The 12,346-nt window shown below is 44.9% G+C and overlaps 1 protein-coding gene across 1 annotated transcript; it reads right to left on the bottom strand.

Annotated features, from left to right (window-relative positions):
• Positions 1 to 200: 200 nt before the first annotated feature.
• Positions 201 to 6,604, bottom strand: SRP9 (signal recognition particle 9). Its single transcript, XM_018918159.3, has 3 exons — positions 6,467 to 6,604; positions 3,843 to 3,911; positions 201 to 2,563 (listed from the first exon to the last, which is right to left on the bottom strand). Exons 1-3 carry the CDS (start codon positions 6,536 to 6,538, stop codon positions 2,444 to 2,446), a joined length of 261 nt encoding a protein of 86 aa, XP_018773704.2. The 5' UTR covers positions 6,539 to 6,604; the 3' UTR covers positions 201 to 2,443.
• Positions 6,605 to 12,346: the final 5,742 nt, after the last annotated feature.

Raw genomic sequence — 12,346 nt, 5'->3', positions numbered from 1 at the left:
ATTCCATCTCTGCAAAGGTCACCTGTCTGTCACTGCACAGGCTGCCCATGTGCTCCTGCCTGATTGCAGCCTGCAATTGGCACCAGCTCCTGGATGGAGAGCAGCAGTCCCTGGCAGGCTGAGATTCAGGTACTGTGAGCACCCCTTTGCTGCAGCAGCCACAATAAACTGATTTTTTAATCACAAACCAGAGGACACACTCAAGTGGCTGGCAGCATGATGGACCAGCTCAGGGGATGTTTATTAGGGAAGTGATCAGGGTACATAAGCACACATCCCCTCAGCAAGAGTACAGGCATGAAAGAGACAGAGCTTGGAATTCAGAGCTTCTCTACTGCCCCATGAACACAGTATGGAAATGGCTGAAAATTCCAGGACAGACATGAAGCATCTATATTTTTCTGAACAAGTTTCCATAGCATTTAATTTTCTTAAGCAGCACCTTTGCAATACTTTCTTTTGCATTCTGACTGCACAGAACAACTCTAGTTTTTTTCTGAGTATATGGAGAACAGGCTTAACAACACATCACTCTTACAAAAGCGGCAATAGTATTTCCCCAGGGTTTTAGGGAAATAATTTCTGGATTTAGAAAAGTAGAAATGCATTCCCTTGCCTGTTTTGCCTCGAAGTCGCTGCTCTAAATATACAGTGCTGTAATTGCTCCTCCTCTAAAACCTGCTGGGTATAAAGCCTTTCAGCCACTTGAAAGGTGGTGAAGCCTTTCAGCCACTTGGTACACCCAGTTTCTCTACTACTTTATTGCAAATATTAGGAAAGTTATTTGGAGCACCAAAGAGAAATTTCAGTATTACAGTAACTCATGAAAGTTTAACAATGAACCGAGTCCAGCCTTCTCTCTGGCTTTATTTAGATTTCAAAAGCCAATACAAAAATGTTACACACATACCAGTCACTGTTGCAGACCAGAATTTTGAGCAGTCACCAGGAATTCAGTGCTGCAGTATTTTCCAACAACTGCAACACTCTGTGTTCAGCTGAAAGGGTACTCTAATGCAATATTCAAGCTTGGTGGGTTTTTTCCAAGCTTTTGGCAAATGTGGAAAAGTCCACTGCTTCCCAGTAGCTCCATTATTTTTATGTAAGTGACAGCAGGTAGCTACCTAAATAGATTGTTTAGTTGTATAAAAATGCCACTACAAGCGTGGTCCTGCTTTACTTTGGTGGCTTGGTTTAACCCAAAAAAATCAGTTCTGAAAGCACCTAGTTATACCAATAGCCTAATTACATGAAAATGCTCCTCTGTTTTCAAGTATGCAAGACCTAGCCAAAGCAAGTATCAATTTTAGCTACTAGGTTTTCAAACAAAAAGCTTTTTTACAAGAGACAATTAAAGCTTCCATCAGCCTACCAGAGGTTACTGAGAGAAACACATCTAAGCTACAGGAGCATTGGTCTATTTCTGACAGTGGTATTTAAGTATTTATTAAGGTGTTTGCATCCATTTATTCATTTGGCTGACATCCACCTGCCACATGTAACATTTGAAATTGCAGTTAACAAGCTGCTAGAGTAAGGAGTCTGGGTACTGTTCAGTTGGATATTCTCTATTAGCATAATAGGCAAGAGCTGCTAGAATTTGTCTTGCTGATATACTTCAACTCTGCCTGAAGCAAGGATGGGAAAACAAACCCCTGCTAGTACAAAATAGTTCAAGTATGTAAAAAAGCCACTGACTGTTTTTGAGTAACAGTATTTGCACAAGCAGAAAAAAACCTTCCCAGTTTCTCAGAGATCTCCAGAATATTCAACTGAAGTTCTGTTTTAATTTCTAAGATACAGAACTTTAATCACTTAGCCAATATAAGAGTTGTACAAACTGCATTATGGATAATGTTGCACATCTTATGACAGAGTGCAATACCAAAAGCTAGAGTGCTGCCAGCGACAGTGGTAATACAAATTGGCAATTTCAACATTTCAGTTCAGAAAACATCTGTTATTCTAAACCCAACAGATTTATATAATGTATGTAAATATTTATTAAACCCAGTCACCATGCTACAGTATTAGATTAATAAACTCTCTCATTTTGAGAATACACCAGCATAAGGGATGAATACAATGAAATCTATATGAAATTTTAACAGTAACTTTCCAGAAGTATGCCTGTGGCCTAACAAATCTGCATTAACATACTGTAGATTTAAAATATTTACTTGTCTTCTTAGCATACCTAACGTGTAAGAATAGTTGCTTAATACCCAAAAATAAATATAAGCTTTCCATTGAAAGCACTTATTTTCCTAGATTTCCAAAGTGGAGTCTGAGGGGTGAAAATGCTTCAGACTTGTCATCAGTCCACTTCAGTACATAAAAGCATCTCCTGCCCCAGTTTTGTTTTTTTTTTTTTTGTTGTTGAAATCCCAAAGATTTGCTTCCAGTGAAATATGAGCAGAGCAGTGATTTTCTTGGCAGCCCTTCAGTCTGTTTCCATGGCAGCACTGCGGGACTCCTTGGCCACCATGAGTCGCATGAGCTGACTGTGGAATTTCTCAATCTTCTTCACGTCTTGTGCCTGGTCTGTTCTGTACAGCAAACACTGCAAGAAAAAGTTCCTGATATCAGATCTCACTTCTACTGCTTTTATCTTGTTTGTAGCTGCTGTGTATTCATTTGTGCTTGGAGCACACAAAACAAGGAGAGCACTGAAATGTTCAGTAGTTACCAGGAGGCAGCCCCAACACATCCACCCTGTTTCAGAGCACAAACATATCTGTGTTTGCTTTTAAGCTTCTCCCTAATGCTCATGCCTCCCATATTGAAAACAGGGAAATTGAATTTATCCTAGTTTTATCTAGCTCCAAAAAGCTGTTAAAACTTGGGTTTTAAAGCTGCCCTTTTTTTGTGTTGTATAAACATAGAAACAGATTTTAAACCTGAAGTTACTTGCCAATTCTTTATATTCTGAAAGTAAGCTTATTTTGCCTTTTACAGTCCTTAATGTTACACTGCCAGGGACACAAAATTCAGCATTTCCCATTGAAGGGGATACCCTACCCCAAGTAAAACCTGTTTTTCTAAGACAGCCCTAAACAGGGAACACAGAATATGATTAAAATAAAAAAACCACCCAAACAAACAAAAACCCCAAACACTAAAACAACCGAACCAAAATCCTGAAACCAGTCCCCATTTTTCCCCACCTGGTGTAACATCTTTTTCTGATTGAAAGCAGGTAAGGTAGCCTATGCTCCAGAAGAGCTTATGTTTGTGAATCACCTGACTCCAACTTCCCCTACAGGAGATTTCAACAAAATCACCTTTAAATTCCCCATTATCAGTGCCCCACACTCATGCTCACCCATGTTAAGCCCTACTGCCCTATCAAGAAGTGCCTTTACTGGAGTTTCACATCCATTCCAGGCACTTGAAATTCCAATGGCAGATTACTTTTCCTGGAAAGAAGAAATTTGACTCTTTTCCAAGTCTGAAGGCAAGAGAAGAGCAGAATACTGTGTCTGGACTGCAGAATACCAGAACACCCTGGACTGCAGAAAAACAACTCCTTAGCTGTAACACTGCTGTCACTCAGCCTCATTATCACAAAAAGGAAACTTCATCTATGGCTGGAAGTTTTCGCCACTCTGAGCAGATAAAAAGGACCCCACTCACACCAGTAACCACCAGTTTGAAAATGCTCCTGAACTGGTCAGTGTCAACCACAGACTCAGCAACGAGGGAAGGCTGAGTACAAGTTTTTAACAAACTGTCAGGCACTCTCAAGGCAGGGTCCAAGAGCTCCCAAGCTGACTGACAGCAAAACACAAGTCTGTGAGTGCTACAAGAAGCTCTGAAAGGGGAATGTGCTCTGTACTTACAGCCACATCATCTGTTACTTTGATACAGAGGTTCCCATCACAGTGTCGGTATTTGAGGACAACACGGACCTGAAATGAAAAATATTTTAGGAATTAGCACTGACAGCTAACAATTCTTAGCATGTACTGAAGGGAATCTGCCCACATTCAGACTACCCTTAACTATAATTATGTTCTGCTCCATGTTTTCAGCACCTCTGTGGCAGTCCTCAGCTCTGGTGCTGCAGGAGCTGCACATAATCCCACAGCCAAGGTGGTGTGGAAGCTGACCCACCACATTTCCCTGCCTTACAATCTAGGCTGGTTTTCTAGCAGCATCAGCAGGGTTAACACTGGGCACGTTCAAAAATCCTGCAAATACACCAAAAACAGCTGCAGAGACCTTGGAGACAGCCAGGACAAATCACTAGAGTCATGTTGAGAGGAGACACCCCCTGGCTGTGTGTCACACCCCAGAAAAACAACTGGAAGCCTGTGTTTGTGGGCTTGAAACACTTCAGAAAAGAGCAGCTCTACATGAAGACTTGAAAGGGATCAGCTGAGTGGGGTAGGCTCAACATCACCACTTTTTCTGCTATGGTAATTATCACAGCTACTCCTGCAGTCACCTGCCCCAGGCTCTAACCCACCCAGCCCCTCTGGACCCTCAACTCACCAAAGTTCTCAAAGCCACACTGATAAAAATCCACATCCTCAGTGGCTGAGCATTAAGTGGCTCCTCCTGAGCACAGTCTGCAGCCTCAGTTAACATCAGAAACAAAGCAAGGTGGCCTTTGAGAGCATTCTGAAAACAGTTCTCACACTGCAAACAGTTTTTATTGTACAGAAACTCGTGCTAATGGTCACCAACCTCCTTCATGACAAATACATTTTGAAATTCCTGTTCCAGAGTGGATCTCATCACAGATTGACCCTTTTTGTTTAACAAACTGCCACCTCCTGAGCACAGCAGCAGTGTTAGAGCACAGCTCCCTGCAGAGCAGCCCCAAAAGCACAAGAGAGGCTGCCACAGGCAGCAGGAACACGCTCAATGCATCAATAACCTGCTCCTGCCAAGGCCACTCAGTACCTGGCTGCAGAACACACACCCATCTCCCACAGATCTGGTTCTTCCTCCAGCTTCACAGCAAGCCAAATTACAAAAGTGCTGGGGCTAACTCTCTGCCAAATTAACAGGAGGGTACTTGTGTTATGACAAAAGGGCCTATATAAACCCCTTTGTAACCAGACAAATTTACTGCCATGCATGGGAAGAGATTTCCTTTAGGGAAAGGGGAAGAACAACTCCTGGCTGCAGTGACATCCCAATGTCACAGAGCCTAGGAAAGCCAAACTGGGCAATTTTATTATCAGCAGCAATCACATATGGTGTCTCTGTGCTAATTAAAAGGCAGAGCTAATCTGCTTTAAATAATCAGATATTAATTTATTTTTCTGAAGGTTTCTCTAGTTCTCCTATTTTTGGTGAAGAACACTAGGCCTTTTTTAATGAAGTTTTCTCAGGTGTGAGTTTCACATCACATTTTTGTGCTGCTTTTTAGGTTAACTTTTTTGATGCTTTTTCTGAAGACTGAGGTTAATTTTAATATTTGCATAAACCACACTCCAAAAAAAGTGACCAGAAACAAGAAACAGTCATAAACCAAGAAGTTAAGTCCTTGAGGAATTATTCTTTAGGATACAAAAACCTTCCAGTCTAAAACATCACTGCAGGCAACAATACAAAGTACTGAGCTAACGAAATGACCAATTCAAATAATGCAGGTCTTAAATGCTATAAACTCTTAAACCAATTATTGATAATTCAGCAGAACTCTCAACCTCGGTTTCCAACACACAGGTATACCCTGTGAATCAGCTCAATGTCTTTGAAGTTCAGCCCTTGAGGTTCATCCCAGCTGCCAATAACACCACCTGACACTCCGCTCCCTAGGGATGCTCTCGGGCTTGTACACGAGAGCTTCCTCCCGCTCCACAGAAAAGGATGCTCAGCTGCAACACCAACCAGCAATGCCCTCCCTCGCAGGTGCTTTTCCCCTGCACTCGACACTACCGAGGCCACTTCAAGTGCTGTGTCCAGTTCTGGCCCCGTCACTTCGGGAAGGACGCGGAGGTGCTGGAGGGAGCCCAGAGCAGGGCAGTGGGGTTGGGGTTGCTCAGCCCGGAGAAAAGGAGGCGCAGGAGTGACCTTATCGCTTCCTACACCTCCCGGATACCAAGCTTAAGGTGTGCTAGGGGGGTTATGGGCGGACATCAGAAGAAATTTCTTCAGAGAAAAGGTGATTAAACATTGGAAAGGGCTGCTCAGAGAGGCGGTGGAGTCACCACCCCTGGAAGCGTTCAAAAAATAAGCAGACGTGGCACTTAGGGTTATCTCTGGTCTATTTAACGTCGCTGATTCGGTCACAGGTTGGACTCGACGATCTCAGAGGTCTTTCCCAACCTAATCCATTCTGCGATTCTGCGATTCTTGCCTCCCCCGTGCAGCCACCAGCGAACCATCCCCCCCTCAGCCCGACACCGCCGGCCGCCCCCGCCGGGCTGCGCGCAGCTGGAGCCGCCTCCAGATCGCCGCTCCCGCGGCCGGGCCGCGCCCCCTCCCCTCCCGACCCGGGTTATCCCACCTTCATGGGGTCGGCGAGGTAGAGCTTCTCGGCGGCGCGGGTGAACTCCTCCCAGGCCTGGAAGTGCGGCATGGCGGGGCCCGCTCCCTCCCCGCGGCCGCGGCAAGATGGCACCGGAGGCGGGCGGGCGGGCGCGCGGCTGAGACGCCGCCTGCCATTGGCCCGCGCCACAGCGCCGCCCAATCGCGGCGCGCGTAACTCTGCGCTCCCGCCACAGCGCCCCCTGCAGGCGCGGCGGGGTGGCGGCAGGCGCGCCCCGCCCGCCGCGCTGGGAGAGGCGCCGGGTGGCGGCCCGGGCTGAGGGCGGTGGGTGACGGGTTCGAACCCCGCCGCCGGCGGAGAGCCCACCTGCCCGGAGCCGGCACCTGCGGGGCTCTGCCAGGCCAGGTACGGGATGTCTCCGCGGTAACTTCACGCTCTGAGGGCACGGGGGACGCTGGGGAGGCTGGCGGTCCGGCGGGAGGTGAGGGCCGTGCACCTGAGGTGTTGTGTGTGCGCGGCCGGGCCTCCCCGCTGCTGCAATTCCCGGGTTTTGCCAGGCTGGAAAACCTGCGTAAAGGTGGAGGTTGGCTTCGTGTGGAGCAAAAAGGATGTGTGGGAGCCCCTGGCTGCCTTCCCTGGTCTGCCTTGCTGAGGGGTGCTGAGGCATCGCTAAGCTACACCTGAATGGCATGGAATAAAATGATGAAATGTTGGGGAAGTCTGCTCTTCAGGCCTGGGTGTGTGTGTGAAGCTTTTACGTAAAGCTGACTTAAAAATCCCCTTTAAAAAGGAAATGAGGGAGGAAAAAAAAAAAAAAGATTTGAGATTTCTCCTGGTACGTTTTAAAATCCCATTTCCTGCAATGATTTTTGTGCCTTCGTAGAACAAATCCTGTAGCCAGAGCTGTGCTCATGTCGCACGGCTTGTGCTGCTGCTGCTGCAGTGACAATCAACACGTAAAACTTGCAGTCTCTGTTCTCTCTTTCACAGGGATCACTGAATACCCAAAAGCTCCTGATAGTTCAGGTAATTCAGATAATTCCTGATAATTCACGGAAAACCCAAAAGCTCCAAGTTTTACTGAACAACTCGAAACTCACCAGTGTGGCCAGACAAATAAACCGGAAGGTTGAGGGCAGATCTGCATTTGAGGGGACAAATTATGCAGGCTGTTGCAGTCTCCACTAGCAACATGGGGAAATACTATAGCTGCAGGCTTTTTTTTAGCCACAAAAGGCACAATACGTGCAAGTGCAAGAGAGAATGAAGAAATGTGGCCTAGAAATAAAAGGGTGGATGGGAGGTAAAGGGAGAAAAACTAGAATGAAATTCCCTGAGTCAGTAAAGCAGAAAATAATTGTTACTGTGGGGATCTACTCTGTAAAAGTCTACAGGGATTAGGCTGACAAACTTCATAAATTGTGACTTGTGGGTGTTATGTGGTCTAAACAATTCTGCTAAAGGGCTTTACACCAATGAGTGGGGGCTATGAAGGGTAGAAAGATCTAAGGATTTTTTTTCCTTTCTTTCCAGAACTGTTCACAGGGTTTAGGCACGGATGTGTCACAGAACCCAGCTTCAGATCTACAAGAGTTGCCTTTCAGAGATGCTGAGAATCAACAGATTATCAGGTGATAGGTATATGAGCAGAACCTAAAGCAATCATCCCAGCAAGATCAGAAAAAAACCCCATTGTAATATTTTTTTCCCATAACCTAGATGATTTCCACGATCCATTTTAGGATGCAGCTTCTAAAACTGTTCTATAGGCACAATTTTGGAGGTGACAAACTGCAGCAGCCAGGGCAAAGAGCAGAGAGGGATTTCATAACTGGCCTTGCCTCTGAGGGAAATGGGATGTGTCACAATGACAGTTCTATACAGCCTGGTACACAGCCTGGTACAGCTCTGCATAACCTGTTCCTGGCTGCAGATCTTCAGGATGTTGTCATCCCTGCCACTGCCACCACCACCTATGGCCCCACGTTGTGCTGCCAGAGCTGTTTGTGGCTCTGCACTGGGGATGGAACCAACGCTGGGATTAAAAGCAGCACCATTTTTAGCAACACTTCTTTTTATACTGAGATGAGCTTGGTTTTCTAGTTTAATGTGTGGCCTTACGTGCTGTTGTGCTGCCACAGCTGTTGAAAATGTACCTTTTTTGGTGGCAAAACAGAATATGGGAATTCCTACTGGTTTTGCTGGATTGCCACCAAAAATGAGGGGCTGGATATGAAACCACCCCCATCCCAGTTGCCCTGAAAGCAGGGCCAGTTGCTGAACTCTCCACAATTAAGAAGAGAAGCTATTTCTGAGCCCCAGGGGATGTCTGATACCTGTAGTTAGTGCACTGCTGTGCTCTGTTGTTCTCCTTTTGCCTGGAGAACAGAACATTTTCTTGACATGTTGGAAAGTAAGTCAGACCACTGCAGCTATTCAGCTGTAAGTTGTATTTGATCTATGTCCAAAACTGTATTTTTCAAGTGAGTTCCAGTGAGTGCAGTAATAGTAGAAATCCTTCAATGGGCTTTTTGTTTAGTGAAATAAAATGAACAGTTGTTTATCACTGTGTGGAGTGTTTGGTATGCAGCCAATAATAATTTAGTAGTTAGTAAGAATTCTGCTAAAACATACATACTTATCTTGCTTTCTTTTCTTGAGTTTCTGCTTTCTGCCATGCAAGAAATCATTCCAACGGTCTTAACGGCCCATTCCATCACTTGCAAATGAAATGTGGAATGCTGTAAAACCTCATTTACCCTTTCCTCAGTCTGTCTCTGTATATCCTTGCTGTATTCCCTAGACCACCTTAGATAATGTCTTTTGGTTTTTTGTTTTTTTTTTTTTTTTTTTTTTTTTTTTTTTTTGCTTGGATTTAAGGCCATAAAAAGCTATGAAGCAATAATGTAAGTACTTGTGTGATGAAGACTTTTCATGTGGGTTTTCCTCGGGCCTTTTCCCCTCATCCAACCTGTATGTACATGATTAATTATCTCTCTTTGATCAAGCTCCTACATGCATTGCCACTGCAAGTTCTGCTTCGTGAAGTTGTGTTCAGGCATCTGGATTGTACTTGGTGATCTCTTCAGGTGTTTTATCTAGTGTCCTCCTTTGCATTAATGGCAAACTGAAATAAAACAGTGGAGAAAGCATTGCATTAGATCTTAAAATACCATCCACAGAGATCTTACAACTCCTGCAAAGTTCATGGAAGCTGCAGCTGCTTAGCATCACTCAGGGTCAGACATTTGGTTTCCTGTTCTTCACATTAATGCTTTTATTCTATCTAAAGCAGGTGCCATGTTCTCTCTTTTTTTTTTTTTTTTTTTGGCAAAATTATTTTTCTGTCCTGGATAAGGAATTCAGATAAGAGTATTATATTCTTTAAAATTGTTATCTGTCACCATGAAGTGCTACTGGTGGGTAAAACAAGCTGGTCTTCCCAGGTAAAGGAAGCTTTGTGTAGAGCACTGTGCTTTATCATGCTAAATTGTGGATTAGATGGGAAACAATGGGACAAACTGATCTCAGTTATGCTGCTCTAAATCCAGAGTCATTCCAGTTATTTCATTGGATTTTTTTTTTTTTTTTTTTTTTTTTTTGGGTATCTGTAACAGTATAATTAAGAGCAGACTTTGGTGCCGGGATGATAATCCTGTTCTTGGACCGGGAGCAACAGAAAGTCAGCGCAGTAATTCAGGTCTGAGAGAGTGCTAATGAGGAGTTAGTTACAAGGCAATTATTACTGCCAAGAGTGCTTAATGCTTAAAGGAGATACAGTTGCTTCTTTCAAAATAACTTCAACCCAGCCCTTAGCAAAGTTAAGGAGAATCCCAGGCATTGTGATTATACATTCCATTCTTGTGTGTGTACGGTCTAAACCAGCCTGGGATTTGTACTGATGCTGACTTTAATCACACGGGGCTATTTTTTCCTTTGAAAGGGCATTTATGTGCATGGGGATGCAGATAAATCTTGAATGCGCTGAGATTCGAGGTCTTGACTTCTCACTGGCTCCCGAGTCTCCGTGCCCATGAGAACGGAGGCTGCAGCGGGAAGCAGTTGGTGCTCCTGGATGGGTTCTAACACGCCAGTCTGAGCCACAGGTTTCACTCCACAGCTCCTGAAGGAGCACAGAGCACGCGGCTCCTTTTTAGGGGTTTGATGTTTTACGCAGCTTGGCTGAAGGTTTTGCCAGGTTGAGCCACCCACCGTTAATTACTTCAATGCCAGTTTTCTATTCTCTTGGACACAAGCATCTTACAGAGTGATTCAGGCTCATATTGTCTTAGCAGGATAATTAAATGTTGGTGACACTTGGTGGTTAAAAGAGAATCCATGGCAGTTAAGGCTGAATGTGCGTAGCAGGACTCCAGGGCCCTGTCCTGGTGCCTATCACAACCGAGTCACAGCTTCAGAGCAGGGTAAAACCTGTTGATAAAAACGAGAGCAGGCTCCCGGTACTAAAGTGATTTCAGCATTTATGATAAAAAAGGAAGGCCCAAATCAAGGGGGCCCGCGGGCCGAGCAGGAGCGTTCCCGTCCAGGATGCTGCAGCGCCGGCGCTGGGGCTGCTCAGCAGCGATGTTCCCGATGGAGCGGCACAGTTCAGTGGGTCAGAAGCCCCTTTTTATCCTGTTTTTTGTCCCTTCGGGTTGGTTTCTTTTTGGATCCTTCATTTGCATGAAAGTTTAAGGTGCTTGATTGGCCCATGACAGTTCTGTGCAGGCTGGCTCGTTTCGCCTAGGGAGGGGTGCATTTGACTGAGGTGTGTTATGGTACCTGAGTACCCTATTTCTTACAACTACCCTTTAACCCCTTTTACAATATAAAAACCAAACTAATAGTACACGCTTAACGAATTATCAACTATTTTACAACAGTTTCTAACCTATTTTTAACACCTGTCACTATCCTCATTCCTTTTCCCGTGCCCCTGCTCCTGAGAAAGGAGCACATTCCAAACATGGCCCTGATCAGGCCACACCGTGATCTACACTTGCCAGACACTTGAGCAATGACCTTGCCCACGGCAGCATTGTTCCCTAGTTTGCTTTAACATCAGAAAAGACAATGTTATTTAATATGGTCTAATTTCACTTTGTTAGGGAGTGTACGGATGTGGATAGCAACAGCCATTACTCTGGCAAGAGTCATCCCTTCCTATGTTCTATCCTGAACAGAAACTGCCCTTTCATTTTTGGATTCTGTTCTGACAGTGTTCTAGTTAAGCTTCTCAGTTTTGATAGCTGGGAAGATTCATCCCTTCCTGTTAAGTGGTCACTTCAGTTCCTTCAGCATAACAAGGTATTCAAATGGATGTGCTGTCATGCAGGAGACATATGTTAGCGAGCAGCCTCTCTGCTGTCACCACGCTGGCTGTTGAGATTTGAGAATGAAATAGCAGTCCTCGTGATGGCCTTCAGGGAAAAGAGGAGCACATCTGGTAGCCAGCTCATGAACCAGCATCTGAAGCACTCTGGAAGCAGACAGACAGTCTCAGCATTAACTGCTCATAGATTTTGTATCACCATTACGTGAAGTTTCTGAGCCTGCTTAAGATGGGCTTAGATCATCTGCTGGCACAAGCTGCAAGCACATTGATTTCTTACATTAATCTTTAAGCAGCAAAGCTTTTTATTTGATAGGCATGACTTAAGGCTGGTTTACCTGTGCTGTTCATGCTGCCTGGCTGACGTAATTGAGTACAAAGCACCAGAAGAGGCAAGAGAGATTAGATGCTTACAGTGATACCTTCCCAAATCCTCTGGAGCTGTGTAACTGCAGCTGCTGTGGAAGGGCTTTCCGAATTTTTTAACTTAAGTTGACTTCTAATTCTGAGCTACATGTCTGAGCCTGGATCAGATGGAAATTGCCTCCTCCTCAGTTCAGCCTACA

This window comes from Serinus canaria, chromosome 3, assembly GCF_022539315.1.
Source record: "Serinus canaria isolate serCan28SL12 chromosome 3, serCan2020, whole genome shotgun sequence".
Lineage (NCBI taxonomy): Eukaryota > Metazoa > Chordata > Aves > Passeriformes > Fringillidae > Serinus > Serinus canaria.
This window is presented reverse-complemented; position numbering and strand designations above follow the sequence as displayed.

Coding starts and splice junctions, on each gene's coding strand:
- SRP9 (XM_018918159.3), bottom strand. CDS start 6,538: ATGCCGCACTTCCAGGCCTGGGAGGAGTTCACCCGCGCCGCCGAGAAG. Junction 3,912..6,466: donor ACCTCGCCGACCCCATGAAG/GTGGGATAACCC, acceptor TTTTCATTTCAG/GTCCGTGTTGTCCTCAAATA. Junction 2,564..3,842: donor AAGTAACAGATGATGTGGCT/GTAAGTACAGAG, acceptor TTTTTCTTGCAG/TGTTTGCTGTACAGAACAGA.